Source organism: Rhinopithecus roxellana, chromosome 8 (assembly GCF_007565055.1).
Source record: "Rhinopithecus roxellana isolate Shanxi Qingling chromosome 8, ASM756505v1, whole genome shotgun sequence".
Classification (NCBI taxonomy): Eukaryota; Metazoa; Chordata; class Mammalia; order Primates; family Cercopithecidae; genus Rhinopithecus; species Rhinopithecus roxellana.
In genome coordinates, this window is record NC_044556.1 from 118191815 (window position 1) to 118219191 (window position 27377).

The window sequence follows — 27377 nt, forward strand, 5'->3', positions numbered from 1 at the left end:
AGGTGCCTGGGCGGGGCGCGCCGCGGTTGGCGCCCGGGTGGCTGGGCGGCTGCCTAGTACCCGGAAGAGCAGTCAACTTCGCGAGGCGCAACAGGCTGCTGCTGAGGGGCTGGAGCCGGTGGGTACTGGGCCGCAATGGACAAGCTGAAGAAGGTGCTGAGCGGGGAGGACACGGAGGACCGGAGCGGCCTGTCCGAGGTGAGTGAGCCCGGGGCCCTTGGCCCCCTCTTGCCGCGCTCCCGCGCTGCGTCCCCGGCCCGGGCCTGGGAAGCCTGCGGGGACTCCCTGGAGTTTCTGGACTGTACCTCTGCCCCTTCTCCTCCTCTTCTGTAGGGCTCCGCGAGGAGCCCTGGCACTGCACGGGGCAGTCGGCCGCGGAGTTCTTTTCTGCCCCGCGCCCCTTCAGCCCATTCTCCCTGACAGGGGGCGGCGCAGGAGGAAATCCCTGGACCGAGCTGCGAGTGGGAGGGCGGGCGATTAGGCTGTAGGCCCCGGCCGGGAAATGCGCTTTAGGGCCGGGTAGGGCTGGGGGCCCCGAGGTCCTGGCGGAAGGAGCCCTCGCTGGGTGGGTCGGAGCGCCAGACCCGGGCTGGGGTGTTGGGGTGGCGGTCCCCACCTCGCGACGGGGCTGGTGGCCGCGCCCCGAGCTCTGCCTTGGTTTTCTGTCCGGTTTAGGTTATAGGTGTGACACTCCCTATACACTCCCTGTACACATTGCCTTGTGATTGAGGGGGAGAAACTGCCCCCCATCCCATGATGACAGGGACCACATCTTGTGTCTCTGTGTCCACAGTGCCCACACCTAGACTCTAGACACCCAGGGCCTCAGGAGACTGCCCGCGTGTTGGTTTGTTTTATTAGAAAAGCCCCCCCCCCCCCAGACAGAGTCTCACTCTGTCGCCCAGGCTGGAGTGCAGTGGTGCTATCTCGGCTCACTGCAGCCTTCGCCTCCTGGGTTCAAGCGATTCTACCACCTCAGCCTCCCAAGTAACTGGGATTACAGACACCCGCCACCAAACCTGGCTTATTTTTGTGTTTTTATTAGATACGGGGTTTCACCATCTGGGCCAGGCTGTTCTCGAACTTCTGACCTCAAGTGATCCGTCCACCTCTGCCTCCCAAAGTGCTGGAATTACAGGCATGAGCCACCGCGCCCGGCCTATTAGAAAAGTTTTAATAGTCCTGAAACCTGGCTACTAATGTCCTACGTTGTAGAACCACATAGAATGCTGCATTTCTATTTGGGGTGCTTTTAGCTTTTGTTTTCCTTTTTGGATGACAAAATAACGTTTCTCTTTTTGGTGTATTCTTTAGCCTCTCTTCCTCATCTGTGAAATGAGGATGTTAAGATGATACGGCCAACTGGAAACTAATGGTGTTTCTTCTGGTTTCTCAGCAAGGTCTTTCTCAGCAGGCTGCTTTCACCCACCTTTGTGGTTGCTGATTTTATTCGGTTTTGTTTTGTGTGATACTGGGACTTACGCTTTCTGCATGGCATCTCAGAATGCAAAACTTGCCCTCTTAATCTTCACCTTGAGGGAGTAACTCTATGGGATCGAATGTTGGAGACACTGAAGTTTAGCTTTTTAACATTTCAAAACTACTTGATGGGTTCTTTTTAATTTGTTGCCTTTATTAATTGGTCAAGGCTCAGGAGTAATTTCACGGGCTCTTTTTTTTTTTTATTTCTAGCCTCTATTATGAATCTCACGTGGAACCTCAGACCAGGCCTAAGAAAGGTCTGACTCGTAGGTAGCTGACCCTCCTTATTTAAAGCTTTATTTCCATTGTCAACAAGCCTTTATGAACAGTTGGTGCTTAAGAGGGAGACACTTTATCTCCCTGCAGACTCTTGGGGGGTGGAGTGTTGACAGTGGGATGATGCAGATATTATTGTCTCGAAAATCATCACGAAGCAGTGGGCTGACCCTCAACAGTGGACGACTAGTAAAGTTTGCAAACATAAATGCTGAGCTGGTTTTTAACCTAAAACGGTGAATGTCTGTGTTGGATACTGTGAGAAGGGCTGTAATGTGTTATGCTGAGGCATCTGTTGGATCTAATTTAAAAGGAATAGGTGCTTCGTTCTTGTTCTAAAATACTTTGATCAGTTTCCTCTTTCTGAGTGAGATTCTGTTTATAACATCATTGTATGGCACTTCCCGAGTCTTGAATTCCTGGGAAATGTTTTGTTGCCGACTGACTTCATCTTCCAGGCTGTTTCAGCTTAGTGTTTACTGATTAGGTCAGAGCTTCCTTTAAAATATTAGTACTGATTTAATTGTCTCATATTTTTCATGGTTTGGGGGCTGGTAGAACTGAGGATTCCGTGGGGAAATTGCTGTTTTGTGTGGTAAGTTGAATTAGGCACTCTTAAAATCTCTTTAAGAGGTCACTAGAAGAGAGTGCTTTTTAAAACTTTCATTCCTTTAATGCAAACCATAAAGGTATGACTAGTTCTATTTCTCCTACCTCTCCTAGGTAGTTATAAAATTTGCATGGCAGTATCTAATTATAGCCCACGATGAATTTTGTGATTGATATCTCATCTTCATAAGTACACCTTAAGTCTGTAGTTTCAAGGGACTTCTTTCTGAAAGTATAGGTTTTATGTTTTTTTACTAAAGGATTCTGGGGACAAGAAAGGTATGAGTAGTATCTGATTTTAAAGTGTGGAAATGAAGCAGTATTCCTTTCTCACCTTCTGGCTACCAATCCTGTTTTTCTGAACAGTTCTTAGTATTGCTTCTTCTTGGCAAGAGCCTCTCTTCTCTCCACATCGCAGAGTGAAAGGGACCTTTGTGAATAGCTGCCAGTCAGTCAGACTGCCCGGGAGCGCATTGCCTACACATTCTATCCAGGTACCATTTTAGCTACTCTAATTTCCAAAAACAGTATGCTAGCACAGCTTCCAGCAGTCATGAATTTACAGATATTTTATGAGTTTGTTTTCATAATTTGGCCAAAAGAAGTGTTTTGCTTTCACTGAGTCCAGTCAGAAGAAGTGGAACAACAGCTTCCTCCTTCCCTGACCAAATGTGCATGTAAAAGAACTTGCAACCACATGTAATGGAAAAATACAGTGGTGAAATATGCCTCCCACCCCTTCCATTTTGGCAAACAGTAACATTTGGATGGATTCAGCGTGAGAGACTTGAATATGGAGTGTCACTTTCCTTTCTGAAGGTAGAAACCAGAAACACATTCTTGGCTGAACTGCTTCCTATTGTCAGTTATTTTGATTTTTATGAGGGCTGGAATCTCACTGTTCTGTTGAGGTTATTTAGCAATCTAGATGTCAAAGCCAATTCAGATTTCATTCTTAACCTTATGGTTTATCCTCTTAAAATAGAAAGGTTGAATCTTTTAAAATATCCTTGTTGATGATATGTAGTGCTCAGGGAACCATCCAGTCCAATCTTACTACCACTCTTCTTGCTGTAGACAAGCCAGTCCAATCCTACAATCTTCCTATGAACAAGCCAGGACAATCCTACTACCGCTCTTCTTCCTACAGACAAGCCAGGCCAATCCCACTATGCTCTTCTTTCTGTGAACAAGCCAGGCCAATCCCACTACCACTCTTCTTCCTATGAACAAGCCAGGCCAATTTTCCTTCCCACCTGCAGCTAGTTCTTTTCTCGCCTTGGCAAGGTAAGTTCTTTGGTTCTTGCATGAGTAGGAAGAGTGGTACCTTCTCATTTTAGGTACCACTCAAATGAGACTGGTGGGAGGTTAAATGCTTTAGTCAGAAGTAGCCTGACTAGATTGTCTGGGGCCTTGTAAAGCCTACTACCAGAGCATCATCACATGGCTCATTTTGGAGTCCAATGGGGTTTGGGAAATCAGACTCCTCCAGGAGAGGTTTACCTCAGCGTAAAACCAGGTGGCTCATCTGTCAGGTCTTAACACTGGGCCCCTGCTACCTGTTATCATCCCTAATTTGTGCCTTCTGTGCAGGGTCATGGGCTCAGTTCCAATATGTATGAATGTATAACCTGACCTAAATACCTTTCTCCTGAGTGGAGATTAAGGTAGTCTTTGGCAATACGTGCCACACCTGAGGGGAGCCTCTCATCGTTCTTTTCAAGCTTCTGATTTGACAGGAACTCTGTAGACAGGGTTGAAAACAGATCCCTGAGCTGGGGGTAGTCAAGGCTGAGGGAGTTGCCAGTCTAATGACTCTTGACTCTCTGCCGCTATCTACCTTCTTCCATCAGCCCAGTGGAAATATGGTAGGGAACTTTGACCACATTGCTAGATGGAGACCATGCTGGCCATACAAGGTGAGCCCTGTGTGAATATACATGGCCTAGCTGCCCTGTGTGGTGTTGGTCTCTCACTGGCAGCTGTCTTTGTCCAGCTTGGAACAACTGTTCCCACTTGCATCAGGTGGACAGACTAGCAGGGTCACCAGTGCAGAGACTTTGTTGTCACTTTTTTTCGAGACAACAAGAGTTATATTCTTGTTGCCCAGGCTGGAGTACAGTGTACAACCTCGGCTCACTGCAACCTCCACCTCCCAGGTTCAAGCAATTCTTCTGCCTCAGCCTCCCAAGTAGCTGGGATTACAGGCATGTACCACCACACCTGGCTAATTTTTTGTATTTTTAGTAGAGACAAGGGTTCACCATGTTGGTCAGGCTGGTCTCGAACTCCTGACCTCAGGTGATGCGCCCACCTTGGCCTCCCAAAGTGCTGGGATTACAGGCATGAGCCACTGTGCCCGGCTGTTGTCATTTTTGACATGGGAAAAGAACCACTGGGAGCTACTCACAGGCTCTCCTATTTCAATAGTGTTTTTGGAACTCCTGGCTTCTCCTGAACTTTGCTCCAGGAAGGGATTAATCATGATGGCAAAGAATCAGGATGAGCAGGACAGTAATTAATTAACCAGGATCTGTCTCGCACTTGGATGAGTTGACTGATGCTGGCACCCTGTAAGTACAACATCTGAACCAAGAGTAAATAATGCGGGTGAGAGTTGATGTAGGAGAGGATGACCAGTAGAGCAGCTGCTTGAGTGCCGTCCCCTCATCTTTTCCTTATTTCCTGGGACCCTGCCTGGTGGAGGGTGCCAGGTGGACTCATGCCTTTCCAGGTGTGGTCCTCATCCTGTGTGGGTTGTGGGAAGGCTCTGGGCTACTCTAGGACTGGCTGTCTTGCCTTCCTGTTCGTGAAATGGGTTGTGCTCGAGGCAAAGAGTTTCTGCCTCTGAAGATGTTCAGCGGGAGGCACAGCTGTCAGCTGCTGGAGAGGAGATTCATATCTGCATCATAACTTTATAGCTGTGATAAAGTCTGGATTTGAGGACTCCCATCGCCTGAGTGTGTAGGATTCTGTGCTCCTTGCCTTCCCTAGTACAACTTAACACTTTCTAGATTTAATTATGTGCTTGCTTTGTTTTTAGTAAATGTGTGTGTATATGTATTTTTTTTTCAATTTTAGGTTGTTGAGGCATCTTCATTAAGCTGGGGGACCAGGATAAAAGGCTTCATTGCGTGTTTTGCTATAGGAATTCTCTGCTCAGTGCTGGTAAGATTTCCCTCCCTCCTCTGTCTTTTCCTCCTACCCGTCTTTGCTATATATTCCCCCTTTTGCCCACCTCCTTTCCCCTTTTGCCCTTCACTAGAATGCATGGATGAGAGGAGAGGGGAATCAGGGAGGTGGGGAGGGAAACGGCCTCCTCAGGGCTTCCTATTTGAGCTCTGCTTGTGTGGCCAGGTTGGGGGGGTTGCTCACCTGCAAACACTGTGCTTTAAATTCTAGGGTACTCTTCTGCTGTGGGTGCCCAGGAAGGGATTACACCTCTTCGCAGTGTTTTATACTTTTGGTAATATCGCATCAATTGGGAGGTAACTTTTTTTAAAATCCAATCTTAGCTAATCATTAGATGGGAAAATGGATTTTGGTTGCCCTTGAGGGAGGTGAAAGAAGAGGCTCCAGTAGTTGTAAGGGATTTGGAGAGAAATAGTTAGATTATTTCACATTCATATCTTATTATTTGACAACATTTTATCTCTTAGTTTGAAACACCTGAGAGAAAGCAGCAACTGTGTTGCCATTGTGATTTTACATGTTCAGGAACTGCAGCACAGAGCAGTTCATTGATTTCTCCAGGGTTTACAACCCAGTCCTCCTGCTTGCTGTATTCTTATTGCTGTCAGAGATTGAGTTGATGGTTTTCAAAGGGCTCATCACTCCAGTGGCCATAAGGGAAACTCGTTTTTATTAAGTGTCAGACCTTCCCAGACCTGAGTAGCAGCTCATGTGGGCAGAGCATCTGAGCGCTTCCTGGAGGTGGGCAGCCCATTCTGCATGTTGTGAATGCACAGACTTTCCAGGTCAAGCTTTCACACTGATGCTTCAATCACACTGGTGCTAACAACTCCACCCTCTCCAGCTGGGAGCACTGGCCTGGCCTCTACCTGAATGACCTGCAGGAACCTGAACTCAGGCATCTTTTTTCCCCCTTTTCCCTTCCCTTGTGTCTCTGTAAATGGCTTCAGAGTCCTGGGGGTCCAAGTCTCCCCTCCATGATTGCTCACCAGGGCTTGATGTATCCCTGTCTTACTGGCTCCTTCCTCTGTGTCCCCATGGCTGTTTGTGCTTCACTGACTGACTTGTATGCTCAGTGGGTAAGCATTGATCACACTCTGTGCTGGGCTCAGAGGATACAAAGACAAGTCCAGTTTGGTCCCTGCCAGGCAGACATATAACTTATGATATAATAAGATATGGAAAGAGATGCTCAAGGAGGGGCAGCTGACATGACCTGAGTCACAGAGGGCTTCCTAGAGAAGGTGATATCTGAGCTTGTCTTAGCTTTGGCCTGTATCACCCTTACCTGAACAAGATGCCTCTGCTGGGTCTCTCTGTCTCCTCCATTGCCCCTCTCCAGGCCATTTTCCACTGTGCTGTAGAGCCATTCATTTATAACCTACTTAGCCCCCTCGAGTGGCTCCCTGTTTTGTCTCTACAGATGAAGTCCAAATTCCTCAACATACATACAGTCAAGCCTCTTTGAGATCTGGCCTCACCGTTGTCCCATTCCTTACCCAGTGTGCTTCCCAGCCAGGCTGAACTTCTTGCATTTCCCAAAATGTCGTTGTGCCCTTGTTAGGTTGTTTTCTCCTTCTGGAATGCTGCCCTATCTGTAGCTGCCCTGGTTTGGTAGATTCTTGCTCATTTGTTAAGACCTGGCTCAAAAGCTACCTCTTCTGTGAAGCTTTTCCTGATTACCTCCTCCTCTCCAGAATTGATGACCTCTTCCTTTGGGCTCTCAGTATTCCATCTATATTTATGTGCCAGTGCAGGTAGCGTTTTACTACACTGACTTGTTAGGTCTGTAAGCCACTTGATAAGGGCTGCACATGTATCTTATTTGTCCCCAATTGTACCCAAACTTAGCTCTGAGTCTGGCTGGAAATATGGGGGATGTTAATTAAATGATTGAGTGCATGATTCTGGCCACCTGCTTAAAGCTTAATTTATTAGTGCTTATGACAGTAAAATGCTGACCCTTAGAGATGTCTTTTGTTGCCTCTAAAGCTTTCTCCAATACTAACTTTTGGTGGGGGGTTGTTTTGGGCAGACAGTGTAAGTTACATTGTATAGTCTAGACTGAGCATAAATATATGGGTGTGTTGCTTAGTCCAGAAGAGCTCTTTAGCAAATCCCTATGGGTTGGATTCTTCATAGCACTGTATAGGGAAATAATAAAGGGAGCAAATTGTTATTTTCAGGGTATTTGGGAGTTTGTGTCTTTGCCTGTAGTCTGTTATAGTTTTGTGTATATGCTGTGTTTAATTTTTAGGACCAGCCTTGACTGTTGCTTCTTATTCGGTGTAGGTTAAATAAGTGTTCTTTTAGTTGGGGCACTTGAGAGTGAAGCCTTGCAACTTAATGGCACTTCAAAGAGAGGAAGACTTATTGGCCGAGTGTGGTGGCTCACGCCAAGTTGATGTGTTAGACATGACAGTCTGCTTCATTTGTGATTATTCTTGCTAGCAATCTCTTCTTCATACAGAAAGCATGCTGGGGACCAGGCGCAGTGGCTCACGCCTATAATCCCAGCACTTTGGGAGGCCGAGGTGGGCGGATCACGAGGTCAAGAGATCGAGACCATCCTGGCCAACATGGTGAAACCCTGTCTCTACTAAAAATACAAAAATTAGCTGGATGTGGTGGCGTGTGCCTGTAGTCCCAGCTACTCTGGAGGCTGAGGCAGGAGAATCACTTGAACCTGGGAGGCGGAGGTTGCAGTGAGCCGAGATCACATCACTGCACTCCAGCCTGGCGACAGAGCAAGACTCCATCTCAAAACAAACAAACAAACAAACAAACAAACAAACCGACCAAAAACCCAAGCATGCCGGGACTGTCTTTTTAGAGCTTTGGAATCCAATAGCTATAGAGTCAAGTACCAGCTCTTCGGTAGCTGTGTGATTTTCTCGTCTCTAAAATAAGTGTAATACATAACTCACAAAATTGTTGAGAAGAAATGAGGTAATATATGTAATATCTGGCATTTAGCAAACATTCAACAAATAACCCATGATGATATCATCATCATTAGAATTATTCCCTGAAGATTATGAAAGAAAATGAAATGCTCTACTTTTTAACGTAACCTACCTAAGCCTGTAAGGTATGGTTTTTCGTTAAACTTCCTGAGCCTTGTTTGTTTCCATGAGTAGGTATTGTCAGGGAGGCAAGGTAGCACCTCTCAAGGAGAAGGCTTATCTAACCTAGTGGTATGATATGATTCTACAGTCACACCCACATGCATTTACAGCCTGGGTCTATCATTCCCTAGTTGGGTGGCCTTGGATAAAGTAACTCTGTGGGCTCTGTGTGGTATTTGTTCCTACTTTATGGGTTGGTTGTTGATGGATTAAATGAGAATAATGTACAAAAGCCCTTCAGCACAGTGCCTTCCACAGAATAAGAGCTTTTCAAATGTTAGCTACTATTGCCGCAGGAAATCTTGGGGAGGCGCCTCAGTGTGCCTAGTGCAGTTCTGTTCTGAACGGCTTGTGTGGGTGTGTTTGCCTTTTAGTACCATCTTCCTCATGGGACCAGTGAAACAGCTGAAGCGAATGTTTGAGCCTACACGTTTGATTGCAACTATCATGGTGCTGGTAAGGTCTGCTTTTTGGCTCTGGACTTCTCAAATGGGAGTTTTTATTTCTGTTGTATAAGATTTTTTTCCTTTTAAACCTAAGGACCTCTTCTCTTTTTCCATTCAGCTTGACTTACTACCTTATTCCTATAACCATGTGGCAGAAGGGAACACTCTACCTAATGCCGCGATCCCCTCCTCCCCTACTTTGTGTTTCAGTGGGTGTCAAGGTGCTACCAGTTCTGAAAAGCACCTCTAGAGGGCGTTGTATGTCAGATTAGCCAGAGTGGTATGGTGGTAGTAAGGGAGCTCAGACACCTTCCTGGTGACTGTTGAAGCCACACACAGGCAGGGCTTAGAGGGAGTAACTCAGAAACACAGGACTCATTCTCTAGGGTGGGTGTCCTGCCTTATAGAATGGCCTCTTTATTCCTCATTATCTGACTTGGGGACTTATTACTGTTTTTCGTCAGTCTCCCCAAAGTGGGAATGGCCTCCATATGGCCTGTCATCCTTGTACCCTGCTCTGACAACATTGTCTTCAGCTTTGTTATAGCTTCCTGTCCCATTGACCCCAAATGCCTCTCATTTTTGGCCTATTTTCTTCCCTGTGGTTGTCAAAATCATCCCAGACCTGCGTTCTCTGGACTTTTACAACTATTACAACATTTGGAACTGATGAACATACTTTTATTTTTAGTTTCATTTGTGTAATCTCATTTGTTCAAATAGGTGAGTTCTCAAAAGCTGTGACCACATTAACTGTATAATTTTGTGTCCTTTTAGAGTATTGGGCACAATGCTGGACACAGAGAATGTTTAGGACATATTTGAGTAGTTACTGTTATAGAAGGATGGCGAGGAAAGGCATGGCTAACTGCTCTAGCACCAGTTGTCCTTGGCCAGCCTCAGATGTCCACGGCCTGGACAAGTCTCCTATAGAAAGAGCTTTCTAAGAATGGCCTGAGGGAAAGTGTTAGGTGATAGGTAAACAAATAACTGGCATGCTGACTGTGAGATTGATATCTCATGTTAACCTTTGTCCTTGCATGTGCTTTCTGCTGCAGAGACTAGCATTTGGTAGGAGGTAAAATCTGTGTTAAGCTTACTTTAGTGCATTCGAATGAAAAGATGGATGGACAGATGAATGGGTGGGCCTGAAATGTGATTTGTTTGCTGGGCAGATGTTCTGGGAAAACTTGAAAGTAAAAGAACATCTTTCTCTTTTTAAACTATGTGAATCTTTATTGGCTAGTTTGATTTCGTGGAGATTTTTAACTGTTCTGCCAAACATGGGTGCTCAGGTGGGTTAACTGCTTTGAGATGAAGGATGCATAAGTATTGTGCGTTTGTCAAGAATAACAAGTTTTGAGTTTTTTTTTTTTTTCCTGCCATGTTATTGTCATTAATTAATGTTTCCTTTCTCCCTTTAGTTGTGTTTTGCACTTACCCTGTGTTCTGCCTTTTGGGTAAATGTATATTTTAATTTTTCTTAACCATTTTGGCTTTTGCCCCTTGTCTCACACTCTCCTATAACCATATTATTATTTTTCCAGTGGCATAACAAGGGACTTGCACTTATCTTCTGCATTTTGCAGTCTTTGGCACTGACATGGTAAGTAACCTTTTAAACAATCCCCTCCCACATAGCGTACTGACTAATGTAGCCGAAGGAGATAAAACTCACATATTGTGGGTGGGAGAATTAAGAAAACACAGAAGCTCTTTAATTTAAGGATTCTCATTGATGAAAGTGAAGTCAGGCTCCAGAGCAAATGCCCATCAACCCAGCCCACTGCCAATAGATGGCATTAGTGGTCTTGAGTGGTCACAGGAGGCTACTTGCCTGCTGTGGCATTTTTGCTGAACTAATGGTTGATTTTTGAGATGTTACAAATATTATTAAACCACTCATGTCCGGTAAGTGCAAGGACAATAAAAGTATTATAAGGGATGTTAAAAAGGCTTGTGAGTCCAATAGAGGTTAACAAAAACGGAAAGCGGTAAGAAAAATAATGAGTGTTACATTTGTGATAGAATGAATCATTTAACAGAAGGACAGAGTGAATTGTCAGCAGGAGATGAGGAACAGTCACTGACGAAATGGAAAAACGTGTGTCTGTGGGCTGTAAGATCTGCGTATGTGCTTAGAGGCCTGTTGATTTTTGGTAATTCAGCTGAAGAGCAGGAAATTGTAACTCCAGAGCCAAGCATAGTAAAAGGGACGCTGGAGACATTTTGTGAAACCATGAATGGGGCTGTAGGTTCTTGGTCCTTTCAAGCCTGTACGACATCAGAGTGAGGGGGTGGTGGCACACGTGGAATCTGTAGGTTCCAAGACATTTCTGTAGTTCTTTCAAAGTGTATCAAGGGGTGGTATCTGCCAGAACAGTTTGAATATAGATGTGACTCACCTATTTTTGAAAAAAAATGTTTGCTACCATGCAAAGAAAACAGGATTCTGGACATTTTAAAGTTCCCAAGAATTGGTTTAACTCCTATTTGGTAGAAATGAATCTTAAGACTGTAAGCTTAACTCCCAACCCTCCCTTTAGCAATTTTGGACTTTTGAATAAATATAGTTTCAAATTGCCTTTTGGAATGTACTATGTTGACAAGTAAATGAGCTTCTGTACATGGTAAGTATAAGATATGGAGAAGGATGGTGGTGTTTGTGTGTGTGTGTGTGTGTTTAAATGCACATTTGAGTGATAGACTGTTTATATTTTGATTTTCTTCTAGGGCAGAAATTGGTACCCATATACACACACCTTGCTTTGCTTATAGACTGATTTTGAATCCAGTTTCAAAGGTTCAGCATTCACATGGGTTCAGCTGAATGGTGATATTCCCTTCAACACTGACGTGTTCTGACTGTTTGCTTTTCTAAGGGCTGACCAGCTTACAGCCTGCCTGACACACAGTGCCTGGTTCTTCAGAGTTCTGGAGCCTCTTCCTTGTATATGGTTCCCTTCTAAGCAACAGTGCTGAGCTAACTGGGATTTACCAAGATACCTTTGGACATACTACATTTTCACCCATAGAGTAGTTGGTAGCGTTTTTTTTTCTTCTTCTTTTTTATTCTCTTTTCTCTTCTTTTAAAATCAATAGGAGCAGAGCAGAAAATTTATCCCAATTGGGTAGAAGTTAAATTCTGTTTAGACTTTATAAAATGTTAGGAGTTCAACTGTGCCAGGTATGGGTGGCTCACACTGTAATGCCAAGACTTTGGGAGGCTGAGGTGGGAGGATAGCTTGAAGCCAGGAGTTTGAGACTAGCCTGGACAGCGTAGCAAGACCTGGTCTCTGCAAAAAAAAAAAAAAAAAAAAAAAAAAAAAATTAAAAAATTAGCTGGACATGGTGGCACATACTTAGTCCCAGCAATTCTGGAGGCTGAGGCAGGGGGATTGCTTGAGCCTCCTAAGCTTGAGCCTAGGAATTCAAGGCTGCAGTGAGGTATGATTGAGCCACTATATTCCAGCAGCCTAGGTTACAGAGCACGACCCTGTCTCAAAAAAAAGGGGGCGGTTCAACTATTCTGGGTTTTATTTGATACTTTTTCAGAATAGAGTTTCTGTGCCATCCGGGTATCTGAAATCTGACTGTTTTAGGCGATTGCTGCTAGCTCAAGGTTATAGCAGTACTGCAGTGAGGCTGAGGTCATAGGGGTTATCGCCACATGAACTTTTGCCCTTCTTCTGTGGCTGCCTGTCTGTACATGGCCATAGTGTGTGTGTTTGGGTACACATACATGTATATGCGTGGGCCTTTGTGTGCACATGCTCACCTCCCAGGCTGAGGTTGGGAGAGGGTCTGGATAAATCAATGCAGGTACGCTTAAAGCTCAGAAGCCCATTCCACTGGATAGTCTGCTACTCCCTTCATCTCATTTGACCCTTTGTTTTGTTTTTCATTATAGGTATAGCCTTTCCTTCATACCATTTGCAAGGTAAGACTGTGTATTTGGAAATATGATTTCTGTCATTCATTTTAATTTAGAGTGCTTTCAGAGAGTACATCCTATTTTATTTATCTTTACTGAAGTCTTTTGAGCCAAGTAGACAAATACTATACATCTCATTTAAGTAAGTTAAAGGTCACTCCACCCACTCTAATTATACAACTAATGATGGATATTTACCCAGTTACATCAATTTCCAATGCTATGAACATTCTACTCTTATATATGGTGCATATATGCACATTGTTACTCTTTTAACCTGTAGCTTTGAGTAGGGTTTTTTTTTTTTTTAAATAAAGGTGAATGTCATTTAATATCACTGAGTAAGATATAGAGGGATCTCAATTCGTGCTTCTTGCAGTATCCCACTGCTGGAAAAGTTTCACAAGAGTTTGTAAATGGAGAGTAAGCAGTACCAGGGCTTCCTAACTAGCAGTGTGACCTCAGGCAACTCTCTTGACCCCTCTGGCCTCAAAGCATTGATAAGTAGACTGAGTTGGTCTAGATCATCTCCAGAGGCCTCTTTTAGCTCTGAAATTCTAATACTCCAAACCTCTTTAAGCACTTTCAGTGATGAACCTCTCAAAATTAGCCTCATGATCTTTGCCTCTGACTTTGTTCTAATGCAACTATTTAACTTCTATTCTTTTTTTTATCATTACCTGTTAATTAAAAAAAAGCTTTTTAAAAAAACTGTACTGGGCCAGGTGCAGTGGCTCACGCCTGTAATCCCAGCACTTTGGGAGGCCAAGGCGGGCAGATCACGTGGTCAGGAGATTGAGACCATGCTGGCTAACACGGTGAAACCCCGTCTCTACTGAAAATACAAAAAATTAGCTGGGCGTGGTGGCGGGCGCCTGTAGTCCCAGCTACTCGGGAGGCTGAGGCTGGAGAATGGTGTGAACCTGGGAGGTGGAGCTTGCAGTGAGCCAAGATCACGCCACTGCACTCCAGCCTGGGTGACAGAGCGAGACTCTCTCAAAAAAAAAAAAAAAAAAAACCAAACTGTACTGAGGAAATGAAAAATTATGCATGATTTGGGAAGGAGGAAGAGCAATCTTATGTCTTAACAAATTCCAAGATTGTTGCTGATAGTGATTTGAAAGTGCTGAGGAGTGATTGATTGGATGCGAAGTTAAGCTTTTCAAGTGAAAGGTAGCTGAGTGGCTTCACTGATAAATTCTAGGAGGGTAACAGTTATGAAATACTCCATGCAGACCTGGCTGGTTTTGGGGCCTGGTGGCTTTTCTGAGAAGAATATGGGCAGGGATGTCCCGGGAAGCTAGATTTTTATGTGAAGTAAGCCAGAGTCCATCATAACTGAGGATCCAATGAGATACTGATCAGCCTGCCAACATTTGAATATTTCTTGGTCCCTGAACCAGCTACATAATTTTCAGGGTCCAGTGCAAAATAAAAATGTGAGCTTCTTGTTCAAAAATCACAGGCCAGGTGCGGTGGCTCACGCCTGTAATCCCAGCACTTTGGGAGGTTGAGGCGGGTGAATCACCTGAGGTCAGGAGTTCAAGACCAGCTTGACCAACGTGGTGAAATCCTGTCTCTACTAAAAATACCAAAATTAGCCGGGCGTGGTGGCCTGCATCTGTAATCCCAGCTACTCAGGAGGCTGAGGCAGGAGAATCTCTTGAACCTGGGAGGCGGAGGTTGCAGTGAGCTGAGATTGCACCACTGCACTCCAGCCTGGCAACTGAGCGAGACTCTGTCTCAAAAAAAAAAAAAGATTATGAATTTCAAGATGGCAACATCATCAAATCAAGGCATTAAACCCAATGTGAACCCTTCTAAGTATGGGACCAATGCAGTTGCACAGGTCTCATTCGTGAAACTTGCTTGGAGTCATTCATTAGAGCTTCAGGCTTGATCTGGATTGGCATGTATAAAATTTATGTACAAGTGATTGATAGAATGATGGAATTTTATTTGAGATAGTGAGTTTCTTGTGCTGAGCAAATGAATTACTCCTCTAGTAGGGAGGGAATCACAGAGCTAGATCCCACCCTTCTATTTTTTTTTTTTTTTTTTTGAGATGGAGTCTCACTCTATGGCCCAGGTTAGAGTGCAGTGACCCGATCTCAGCTCACCTCAGTCTCCAACTCCTGGGTTCAAGCCATTCTCCTGCCTCAGCCTCTATGCGCACGCCACCACTCCAGGCTCATTTTTTGTATTTTTAGTAGAGACGGGGTTTTACCATGTTGACCAGGCTGGTCTCGAACTCCTGACCTCAAGTCATCAGCCCGCCTCGGCCTCCCAAAGCGCTGGGTTTACAGGTGTGAACCACCATGCCTGGCCCCACCCTTCTATTTGTAAGTTCCCCTAGAATAGCTTTTCCCATGGTGTTCCACAGAAATAGTGTTTCTGTGGAAGAAAAGAGTTCTATGATCAAGTAAGTCTGAGAAACAGGTTAAGCAAAATTAGGTAAGTTCCTCTTTGCCTGGCTTGCTAGGTCCTTCCATATGCTATGTGTATTGTGAGCTGCCATGAGGGGGACTTATGTGGCCATAAAACCCTTCTTGTGCAGAGACTCTTCTGGGACTACAGTGCAGAGTGTATCTCAAGAAATGCTGCCCTGGAATCATCTTGATATTAAAATGCAGTGCCTACTCATGGAAATGCATCCATTCACCTCTCCCTCCCTTATGTGACTCCCAGTGTCCTTAAGTGCAGCACAGTTGAGAACATGGAACAGAACTGGGGTATGAGAAGCCTAGTGCCACACTGCACAGTGTGGTGTGGTGGTGGAAATGGAGGTGCTTACTTGGGTAGAATAGTAATTTCTTGAAGACCAACTCTTCCTTGCACCCTCTACACTGAATTCCAAGCGGTATATATCTGTGATAAGGCCAATATAGTATATTAATAAGTGCTCAGAACCCATAGTGAGCTCCCTTCTGCTGCCTGCTTAGAATGAAGAAAGGTCTCAGTTAATATTTAATGCTCTCAGTGCATTCTGTGATTTTGGCTGATATTGAAGTACAGCAGTCCTGACTGATTTCTTAGTTTCTGATAGTCTATATTATCTTTTTCTCTGATTGTGATGACTATTCCCATGATCAGACTGTGGGGTAAGTGGGGACATCCTCTCTTACAGATGAGGAATTTGAAACTCAAACAGGACAAGGAACTTTCCCAGGATAGTACTACTAATAAATGTTGAAGCTGCAGTTTGATGCTGTGTAGGTCTGATCTTTCAGTCTAGGTGCTTTCTACTCTGCAGCTTCCACTTTGGGTGCCCTCTAAAGTGCCTTTGGGGTGATGACGTTACACTCATCTTTGTGTCTTTTCTTTCCTAGGGATGCTGTGAAGAAGTGTTTTGCCGTGTGTCTTGCATAATTCATGGCCAGTTTTGTGAAGCTTTGGAAGGCACTATGGACAGAAGCTGGTGGACAGTTTTGTAACTATCTTCGAAACCTCTGTCTTACAGACATGTGCCTTTTATCTTGCAGCAATGTGTTGCTTGTGATTTGAACATTTGAGTGTTACTTTTGGAAGCAACAATACATTCTTGAACCTGAATGTCAGTAGCACAGGATGAGAAGTGGGTTCTATATCTTGTGGAGTGGAATCTTCCTCATGTACCTGTTTCCTCTCTGGATGTTGTCCCACTGAATTCCCCATGAATACAAACCTGTTCAGCAGCAGCAGCAGATAACCCTTGGCTGCAAGTGATTCCCAGGTGGCAAAAGGTAGCCCTATCAGAGATCACAGGGGAGCAACAGTAAGGGACAGAGTTTTGGGGTCCAGTTGTCCCTCAGCTTGGAAACCATCACCACTGTCCTGCATAGAGTGAGTCTGCTTCTACTCTGGCATCTAAGAACAAGTGACTCTGCTTTACACAAGCCCCTGAAGAGCCTGGCCATGGAGTGAGGTAGAAAAGAAACACTTTTTGGTGGTATATGCTGTTTCTGAATTTGAATCTAAGCATTCTTGGTGTTCTGATTCTACGCCTGACTGTGGAATGTATTTTCTGACATTAGGTGAAGACTCTTTTTCTCTTGGGTTTTATTTCCCATCCCTCCCTCCCTCTCCCTACATATCTTTCTTTATGACCTCCTGGCACTAGATGGGGAAAGAACAGAGCAGCAGCAGAAAACACTGCTATTTCTTTTTGGACAAAAGCCCATAAGAGGTGAAAAATCCTGCTGTTCTCAGCTATATTTTTTTTCTTCATTATTTATAAATGTTTGCTTTTAAACTGATTTTATTTTCTGTTTTTCCCTGGTGTTGGGCCAGGGGAGAGTGGGGTGGGAAGACAGATCCCTGCTGTGCGGCCAACAGGAAGTAGGCACGCCTGCCCAGTGACCTTTAAATAGTCCCAGTGTTTGCACTCAGCCTGTGCTGGGGACACTGGGGAGGATCCCATAAACTGCAGGTGGTCTCTTATCAGCCTGATGCCTAACCTACAAAGTGCTTTTGTGTCCATGATCTTACCTGGTTCTTATGGACAGCCTTGTAAGGAAGCAGGGATTGTTATCCCACTGTTCAGTCAAGGGAATCAAGGCCCACATTGGTTTTTGGATCCACCCAAAGCCACAGCTTCAGCCTCCTTCATGACCCAGAGTTTTCTGGCCTGTTTCTGGTTGTGCCTCCTGTAACTGCCTATGACTGTTTTCCCCATTTTCATCAGCCAAGCCATCTCCTACCTGGCTGTCCCTGCCCATCTCTTTTGGAAGCTTCTTCCTGGATCTGTAGGATGTTCACTGTCCCTTGTGTTCCCTGTCAGCTCCTCCTTGTTGCCTGACCACCATTAGTACCCTGTCTTGTCAGCCAGTGTTCCTGGCCCTCCAGGACCTCCAGAGTCATCCTACAAATTACATTTATCTGGATTGCCTTTCTGCTCTTTGCACAGGGCCAACTGGTCCACGAGGGCTCCTCCTCTGTCACCACTAAACCAAAGGAAGTGACCTGATGGTTGTCTCCTTGCTTGTGGCTAATTGCTGAACCTTTCTTTGTCCTACTGTGGCTAAGAACTCAGACTGACTGGTCTTTTTTTATCTTTTCTTTTTGAGGTGGAGTCTCACTCTGTCACCCAGGCTGGAGTGCAGTGGCATGATCTCGGCTCACTGCAACCTCCGCCTCCTGGGTTCAAGCAATTCTCCTGCCTCAGCCTCCCAAGTAGCTGGGATTACAGGTGCCCGCCACCATGCCTGTGCTAATTTTTGTGTTTTTAGTGGAGACAGGGTTTCACTATGTTGGCCAAGCTGTTCTGAAACTCCTGACCTCAGGTGATCCACCCGCCTCGACCTCCCAAAGTGCTGGGATTACAGGTGTGAGCCACTGTGCCCTGCCAGTCTTGTCTTCCGAGGCTGGGGAGGTGTGAATAAGCCTGACGGGGCCAGAGAGAGGAGGTAGTCTTCCCAGGTTCTTTCTAGGCTATTGACAGCATCCAGTCATCTGCTCAGATCCCTAACCTGTCCTCAGCCAGGAAGGGAAATTTTATGCTACCCCTTTGGCTTTTGTGGGATTCTTTCACATCCCAGGTACCTCTTGAAGACAGATCTCAGAAGGGCTGTGGTGTCAGAAGGGGCATGGAGGAGGTCAGGAGTGCTCATGGTTCCTTTTCTTTAGAACTGATATGAGGCTTGGCTAGTCACTGTGAGCTCCAGCAGCTCCAGCAACCTGGAATAAGACACCTAGAAGGCTCACCCCTCCATGTCCATGTCCCTTTTTTTTTTTTTAGATTGAACAACCATTCTTTATTTAAAAAATAATTTCAGCAAACTAGGGATACAAGAGAATTTCCTCAACCTATTGAAGGGCATCTTTAAAATATCTTCTGCTAACATCCTTTGTAATGATGAAAGGCTGAATGTTTTCCCCTAAGATTGAGAATAAAACAGAGAGGTCAGCTCTTACCACTTATATTCAACATTGTACTGGAAATTCTAGCCACTGCAATCATGTTTTAATTGGGAGTTGGGGGAAAGAGGGAGGGAAGGAGAAAAATAAAAGGCCTTTAGATTGAAAATAAATAAGTAAAACTGTCTGTTCACAGATATTATCATCTATGTAGAAAACCAAATAAAATCCATTACCAGGTTACTGAAACCAGCAAGTGAGTTTTGCAACACTGCAGGATATATAATTGATACACAAAAATCAATTATGTTTCTCTATGTTAGAAGGATTAGGAATTGAAAATTTAAAAATAATACTATTTACAATAGCATTAAAATATAAAATTCTTGGGAATAAACCTGACAAACTATGTGGAATATCTGTACACTGATAACTAAAAAGCATTGCTAAGAAAAATTAAAGAAGACCTAAGTGAGTATCTTGTTCATAGGTTGAGAGACTCCCCATTGTTGATGTTACTTCTTTCCCATATTAATCTATAGATATAGTGCAGTCCCCATCCAAAGCCAAGCAGGCGTTTTTTTTTTTTTTTTTTTTTTTTTGTAGAAATTAAAAACTGGTTATAAGAGTCACATGGCATGCAGATAATCTAGAAGATCCACAATAACTCTCCTGCTGTGCAGCTGGTTCCTGACAGGTCATAGACCTGTCCGTGGCCTGCAGGTTGGGGACCTCTGCTATGGAGGATCCAGATTGAAATTCAGAAGAAGCTTCATCTGTTTCTGTAGTTTCATTTTCTTTCAACAACTGCTGCATTGAACTTCGCAGGATTTTCTGAAGCTGCTCAATTTGGCCGTCTTGCTTTTTAATTGTATTTCTTAACATGGAATTTTCTGTTTCGAGCTTTTGTATGTGGCCTTGCGTCTCCTTAGTACATCTTATAGTTGCTGTGAGTTGATACTGTTTTTCTTGAAATTGAATTCTCGTCTGGCCTAATTTCTTCCTTGAATCTTGCATCTCACTTTCTCAACGGATGCAGTGACGCAATGAAGCACCCAGCAAAGCTTTTGTTGTTGATTGTTTAGGACATCACCCTGTTTTTGTTGAAGTTGTCTCACAACTACTTCTCTTTCTGCTTTCTCTCTTTCATATTGACTTTGTTTTTCTTTCAAATGATTAACTTTATTGATCATCTTCTTATTCTTCTAGCAAAAGACGGTGCTTTATGCACTCAGCCTGAAGATTTTGTACTGTAGCATCACATTTGGCTTGAATATCAATTACTGTTTTTTCTTGATTGTCAGCTTTGTTGTGAACATCATCCAGTTGCTGTTGAAGCAACATAGTTTGTCTTTGTAGTTGACATAATCTTACTTGCTTTTCTGTGCATTTTTCTACTTTATCTTGGCCATTTGTGTACATTTTTTCAATGTCCTTCATTTGACACTGTTTGGTTTAACTCTCTTTGTATGTGTTCAAAAACCAAAGCCTTTTCTTTCAGAGCCTCTCGTGTAACGGAGCTCAGTTTCGAGGCCCCTGAACTTACTCTCAGCTTTAGAAAGTTGCTGAGAAAGAATCAGAACATGAGAATTCAAATTTTCCTGTAAATGACACAATTTCTCTACCGTGCCCTGGAAATCAAGCTCTTGGTCTCTTTCTGTTGAGTGACTTTGATCATGATCATGTAGAGCAGCATTCAGTCTACGATGGTATGATTCCATTTCGTCAGTCTTTGCCTGCTTTGTTTTTTTCCTTCTCCAGTTTGGAACAGAGCATTGTGTTCTCATCTGTCAGAGCAGTAAGCTGTCCACTATAATGGGCTATCGCTTTTGTTGATGTTTCCCCATTCTGTTTTAGAGACTTTTGAGGTCTTCATGCTTTCTTTTTATAATTTCAATGTCTTTTAGGGATTTCTTTTCCAGGATTTGATTTTTTATTGTGTCTATTTCCAGCCTGAGCCTGGCCATTTTATTTTACATCAAGTGGTTTTTATGCAACAGGTCTTCTTTTTCATGACTATCAGAAATCTCAGACTGCAGAGTTCTTGTTCCCATTCAAGTTGTTGATACTCTAACTGTGATTTTTTTTTTTCAGATAGTCTTGTAGTACACTAGTCTTTTTCATTTTTTGAATTTTTACTGTAAGTCACTCACAGTGATTATCTTTAAGTTCTGTTGATCTTTTACATACACTGCATTTTAAATTTTAGTCTTTTTTTATACGAGATTCTGGAAATTATTTTTTATTATACTTTAAGTTCTGGGGTACATGTGCAGAACATGAGGGTTTGTTACATTGGTATGCATGTAATGCTATCCCTTCCCTAGCCCCCCATCCCCCAACAGGCCCCGGTGTGTGATGTTCCCCTCCTTTTTCCATGTGTTCTCATTGTTCAACTCCCACTTTTGAGTGAGAATGTGCAGTGTTTGGTTTTCTGTTCTTGCGATAGTTTGCTGAGAATGATGGTTTCCAGCTTCATCCATGTCCCTACAAAGGACATGAACTCATCCTTTTTTATGGCTGCATACTATTCCATGGCATATATATGCCACATTTTCTTTATCCAGTCTATCATTGATGGACATTTGGGTTGGTTCCAAGTCTTTGCTGTTGTGAACAGTGCTGCAGTTTGCATGTGTCATAGTAGAATGATTTATAACCCTTTGGGTATATACCCAGTAATGGGATCTCTGGGTCAAATGGTATTTCTAGTTCTAGATCCTTGAGGAATCACCACACTGTCTTCCACAGTGGTTGAACTAATTTACACTCCTACCAACAGTGTAAAAGCATTCCTGTTTCTTCACATCCTCTCCAGCATCTGTTGTTTCCTGACTTTTTAGTGATTGCCTTTCTAACTGGTGTGAGATGGTATCTCATTGTGGTTTGAATTTGCATTTCCCTAATGACCAGTGATGATCATTTTTCCATATGTTTGTTGGCCGCATAAATGTCTTCTTTTGAGAAGTGTCTTTCATATCCTTTGCCCACTTTTTGATGGGGTTGTTTTTTTCTTATAAATTTGTTTAAGTTCTATGTAGATTCTAGAGATTAGCCCCTTGTCAGATGGATAGATTGCAAACATTTTCTCCCATTCTGTAGGTTGCTTGTTCACTCTGATGATAGTTTCATTTGTTGTGCAGAAGCTCTTTAGTTTAATGAGATCCCATTTGTCTATTTTGGCTTTTGTTGCCATTGCTTTTGGTGTTTTAGTCATGAAGTCCTTGCCCATGCCTATGTCCTGAATGGTATTGCCTAGGTTTTCTTCTAGGGTTTTTATGGTTTTGGGTCTTACATTTAAGATTTTCTCTTTTCCTAATTGAATGCCCTTTCTTTCTTTTTCTTGCCTGATTGCCCTGGCCAGAACTTACAATACTATGTTGAATAGGAGTGGTGAGAGAGGGCATCCTTGCTTGTGCCGGTTTTCAAAGGGAATGCTTCCAGTTTTTGCCCATTCAGTATGACATTGTCTGTGGGTTTGTCATAAACAGCTCTTATTATTTTGAGATATGTTCCATCAATACCTAGTTTATTAAGAGTTTTTAGCATGAAGGGCTGTTGAATTTTGTTGAATGCTTTTCTGCATCTATTGAGTTAGGGAGGATTCCCTGTTTTTCTATTGTTTGGAATAGTTTCGGAAGTAATGCTACTAGCTCCTCTTTGTACCTTTGGTAGAATTCGGCTGTGAATCCGTCTGGTCCTGGACTTTTTTTTGGTTGGTAGGCTATTACTGCCTCAATTTTAGAACTTGTTATTGGCCTATTCAGGGATTTGACTTCTTCCTGGTTTAGTGTTGGAAGGGTGTATGTGTCCAGGAATTTATCCATTTCTTCTAGATTTTCTACTTTATTTGCGTAGAGGTGTTTATAGTATTATCTGATGGTGGTTTGTATTTCTGTGGGATAGGTGGTGATATCCCTTTTACCATTTTTTATTGTGCCTATTTCATTCTTCTCTCTTTTCTTCTTTATTAGTCTGGCTAGCGGTCTATCTATTTTGTTGATCTTTTAAAAAAACCAGCTCCAGGCCGGGCGCGGTGGCTCAAGCCTGTAATCCCAGCACTTTGGGAGGCCGAGATGGGCGGATCACGAGGTCAGGAGATCGAGACCATCCTGGCTAACACTGTGAAACCCTGTCTCTACTAAAAAATACAAAAAACTAGCCGGGCGAGGTGGCGGGCGCCTGTAATCCCAGCTACGCGGGAGGCTGAGGCAGGAGAATGGCGTAAACCCGGGAGGTGGAGCTTGCAGTCAGCTGAGATCCGGCCACTGCACTCCAGCCTGGGTGACAGAGCGAGACTCCGTCTCAAAAAAAAAAAAAAAAAAAAAAACCAGCTCCTGGGTTCATTGGTTTTTTGAATGGGTTTTCGTGGTCTCTGTCTCCTTCAGTTCTGCTGTAATCTTAGTTATTTCTTGTCTTCTGCTAGCTTTTGAATTTGTTTGCTCTTGCTTCTCTAGTTCTTTTAATTGTGATGTTAGGGTGTCGATTTTAGATCTTTCCTGCTTTCTCTTGTGGGCATTTAGTGCTATAAATTTCCCTCTACACACTGCTTTAATTTTGAAACGGAGTCTCCCTCAATTTTCCAGGCTGGAGTGCAGTGGCATGATCTCAGCTCATTGCAACCTCTGCCTTCCGGGTTCAAGCGATTCTCGTGCCTCAGCCTCCCAAGTAGCTGGGACTACAGGCATGTGCCACCACACCCAGCTAGTTTTTGTATTTTTAGTAGAAATGGGGTTTCACCATGTTGTCCAGACTGGTTTCGAACTCCTGATCTCAAGTGATCCGCCTGCCTTGGCTTCCCAAAGTGTTGGGATTACAGGTGTGAACCACCGCACCCAGCCCCATGTCCTTTTTAATCCCTGGATTGACTTTGTGGGACATGAGGCCAGGGTACTAAGATGTCACCAGGGCTTTATAGGCTTATTTATAGCATAATAGTAGTGAATGTAGTCTTTGAAGTCAGTTGCATCTTGGTGTGAGCTGGGACTAGTCATATACTAGTTGTGTCATATTGAACAAGTTACCTAACCTCTGGTTCCTCAGTTTGTTCATCTGTTTAAAAATTATGGGAATAACAATTCCTGCTGGGTCATTGCAAGATGTCAGTGAGCCATGTCAAGTGCTTAGAATAGGGCTTGGCATAAGTAGAGCCTCAGTAGGGTAGGTGTTATTTAATCCCAGAAATAACTGGCAACTTTGGAAGGTGAGAGTGAATGTCTGTAATCATTAATTTATCTAACAAATACTTATCTAGTACTGTGTGCCTGGCCCTGTGGACACTGCCATGTTTTTTCTCATTCAGTATTCACAGTGACTGCCCAGTGAATGGTATTGCCTCCATCCTCTGAGAGGGTAAAGAACCTATCCCAGACCCCACCAGTGGAGGTGTCAGGGAAGGGTTCTTGGCAGGAGATGGGTCTTGTAGAAAGGCTTCTGCTTTCTTTCACTCACTGCCTGTGGCCAGTTTGCTCAGACAGCTCCCCTCAGGACACCATAGGCAGCTTTTGCATGACCCTGCCTCCCAGGGTTTTCCTTAAGTTGCCTTATTCTTTAGTCGTTTCCCTACTTGTTTTTGTTAGACTGTGGGAGGAAGAAATCCATTTCAAATCTGCTGAAACCTGTTACCAAGCAACGGCAGTGGTTAAAAGCAACCTGATGAGTGAGTAAAGAATTAGGGTTTCAGACCTATGGTTAATAATGGTCTCTATCTCCCTGCTGACCTGCATTCCCTTCTCTTCTGTTCACTGCTGGGTGAAGGAGGGCTCGCTGCATTTTGGAAGTTAAGGGAACCAATAAGGTGACTCTTTTGCAGATGGGAATGTGGTACTCAGCCAGCCATGTGGAAGCACTGTCTTGGCGTGATCTGCCCTGGGCTGTTGGCTCTCTGAATGCTGTCTTGGGAGGAGCACTGCCCTTCAGACCAGAAGAGATGGCTTCCAGTCCCCTCTCCCTCTTGTCCCAGTCTCTCTGAGGCTGCTTGTTGGGTATTGGACATGCTGTGTACTAACTCACTCCCATCTCTTGTCTCATTATCTGAAATGCATCCGCGTTTGCAGAATGGGCTCCAAGGGAGCCTTCAGTTCTGCTCCTCCAATAGCCGTAGCTCAGACCCCAGCTCAAGATATCTTGTCTCTGGAAAGGGCAAAACGTTGTCCCCAGTGTAGCATTTTCACTGGGTTGATTATCTCAGTGCTGGATCATCTGTCTATCACCCTTGTGTGGTGACTTTGTGAATTATCTGCCTGAGTGCCACCTCCCATCCACCCTAATCACTGCATGCTCAGGGAGCAATAAATAAAATCATGAAATGCATTCCAAATAAAATCACTTTTTGGCTGGGTGCAGTGGCTCACACTCCCAAAGTAATCCCAGCACTTTGGGAGACTGAGGTGGGTGGATCGCTTGAGGCCAGGAGTTCAAGAGCAGCCTGGCCAACATGGCGAAACCCCATTTCTACAAAAAACAGCAAAAAAATCAGCCAGGGTAACTGGTGTGTGCCTATAATCCCACCTACTTGGGAGGGAGGCTGAGGCACAAGAATTGCTTGAACCCAGGAGGTGGAAGTTCATTGAGCCGAGATCATGGCCCTGCACTACAGCCTGAGCAACAGAGCAAGACTCTGTCTCAAAAATAAATAAATAAATAAAAAATCACGTTTTGATACTTCTGTTAAAATAGATAATAAGGGATCATATCTTAAAGTTTGGAGGATCTGGCTTGGCTTCAGTTTTCCCTATGAAAGTGACAGATGTTGCATCATGAGACTTAGTGGAATGAATTGGGAAATTGAAGGGCAGCCCCATGGCTGTGGATTCTATTTTCTATGGGACTGTTTACACCAGGCTTTGTTTATTTTCTCTTTGCTCAGATAACTTCTGACTAAAGTCGACTGTAGGATTATAAATAGTTTAAAATACCTATTCTCAAACCTCATTTTCAGCATATAAATTTTTAAGAATCAGTGTTTAAAGATACATGAAGCTATTTGCTAGATTTTTGTTCTAGTTTTTTTTTAATTAAAAAATCTTAAGTTTTTTTTAGTAAGCTTAAGATGTCCAGTAGTTTATTTGCAGGCAGCATTTTTAAAAAGTGAATAGATGTTTAGCTGAAGTTAATTATAGATTTACGACTGTGTAACTCTTGGTAAGATATAACAAAACCTAGACATCTAAAGTTTTTGGAAATTTTTATTTTAAAAGTTGGTTGGGAGGTAAAATTGTGTGACTTTACCTTGGGTTGATAGTTTTATAGTTAAGAAGAAAGTCTGGTGAAGTTTACTTGATCTCAGTTCGTTCAAGAATAGGGTATTTAGTTCCACTTTGGTTATTTTCACTTCTACCCTAAATTCATAATCCCTGTTACTTAAGCTTTACCCTTACCAGTTTTTGTAGCAGCGAGATAAATGGGGAGTAGCAGTGCCTTTGTTAATGTAAATTGACAAAAAATTATGTCCTTTTCTAGCAGGAGTAGATAAACTGATAATGGGCTAAGAAATGTACAAAATGATTTTCTGTAGACAGGATGATCTGTAACCATGAGTCCACTAGACAGGAGAAACTTTGCTGTTTAAAATGAAAGGTTATTCAGGATTTGGAATAATTTGCTAAAAAAAGTAAAATTAAAGGTCAGTTCATAGCATTGTAGCAAATGATGGTACATATTCACAACAAAGTAATGCGACTACCTTTAATAAATAGCCACAAACAACAAAAGGACAGCTGGTGCCTGATATGTACTGGCTACCTGGACGTAATATCCTTGTAAGGCATCCTTAAAGGACAAATTGCAGCTGGTATTTGGGTGAATGTTGCTCTGTGCCTGTTGAATGTCCATGCTACAAGAAGTTATGAGCCTTGTTCTAAGTACAAATGAACCTTGTATCTGTTTAATCTCCTAAGGGAGAGCTATAGTTTACATTCAATTTTTTGGTCTTTCTGCTATGAAAGGTATTTATTTTGCCTTTGTCAATGTGTTTGCAACCTTAAATAAGGAAAGGGAAAAAAATAGCCCTCTGAACTCTGATCTTTTGCTGCTTCTGTAAATTTTGATTATGAAGTTGGGAGTGAGGACATTCAAAAGCCCATGGTGAATTTATATGCCTTTAGAATATTGTGCCTGTTTTAAAATGTTTGAGCTGTTAAAACACTTTGTTGAAACATGAATCCTTTTTTGTAATTGTATAAATACTCATAACTAATTTTGAATGCTACTGATTGTGTAACTTAATTTTTGTATCCAAAAATACATTCTTGAGTACTACTTTTCCTACCTTGAAAATCTATTTCATTTAATAAATACTGTTTTCTTTATGCTAACTTAACTTTAAAAGGAATGTTGCCAAGCTGTCTCTCCTGCCCATCACAATTTTGTTTTTGCTTTTTTTCTTCAATAAATGATAGCATTATGATCTTTAATAAATCTAGTTTATTTTTAATAACTACATGAAGCCACATGAAGACTGTACAACTGTAAGAA

The 27377-nt window shown here is 43.3% G+C and overlaps 1 protein-coding gene and 1 pseudogene across 3 annotated transcripts; one reads left to right on the top strand and one right to left on the bottom strand.

Moving 5' to 3' along the window:
• On the top strand, positions 1 to 27316 carry SFT2D2 (SFT2 domain containing 2). Of its 3 annotated transcripts, XR_004058690.1 has the most exons (9): positions 1 to 198; positions 5449 to 5535; positions 5770 to 5855; positions 9062 to 9143; positions 10558 to 10593; positions 10681 to 10739; positions 13044 to 13073; positions 16397 to 16971; positions 24715 to 27316. XR_004058690.1 is itself a non-coding variant. In XM_010371770.2 (8 exons), exons 1-8 carry the CDS (start codon positions 136 to 138, stop codon positions 16434 to 16436), a joined length of 483 nt encoding a protein of 160 aa, XP_010370072.1. In that variant the 5' UTR covers positions 1 to 135; the 3' UTR covers positions 16437 to 17083. The 3 variants fall into 3 exon arrangements, 2 of the variants coding, with proteins under 2 accessions (XP_010370072.1, XP_010370073.1); XM_010371770.2 differs by lacking the exon at positions 24715 to 27316 and having other exon boundaries at positions 16397 to 17083; XM_010371771.2 differs by lacking the exons at positions 10558 to 10593; positions 24715 to 27316 and having other exon boundaries at positions 16397 to 16747.
• LOC104668966 lies at positions 16539 to 21243 on the bottom strand (annotated as a pseudogene).
• Positions 27317 to 27377: the final 61 nt, after the last annotated feature.

Excerpts from the sequence above, each read along its gene's own strand:
- SFT2D2 (XM_010371770.2), top strand. The coding sequence starts at position 136 with ATGGACAAGCTGAAGAAGGTGCTGAGCGGGGAGGACACGGAGGACCGG. Across the intron at positions 199-5,448 it reads ACCGGAGCGGCCTGTCCGAG|GTTGTTGAGGCATCTTCATT; the intron begins GTGAGTGAGCCC and ends TTTCAATTTTAG. Across the intron at positions 13,074-16,396 it reads TCCTTCATACCATTTGCAAG|GGATGCTGTGAAGAAGTGTT; the intron begins GTAAGACTGTGT and ends TTTCTTTCCTAG.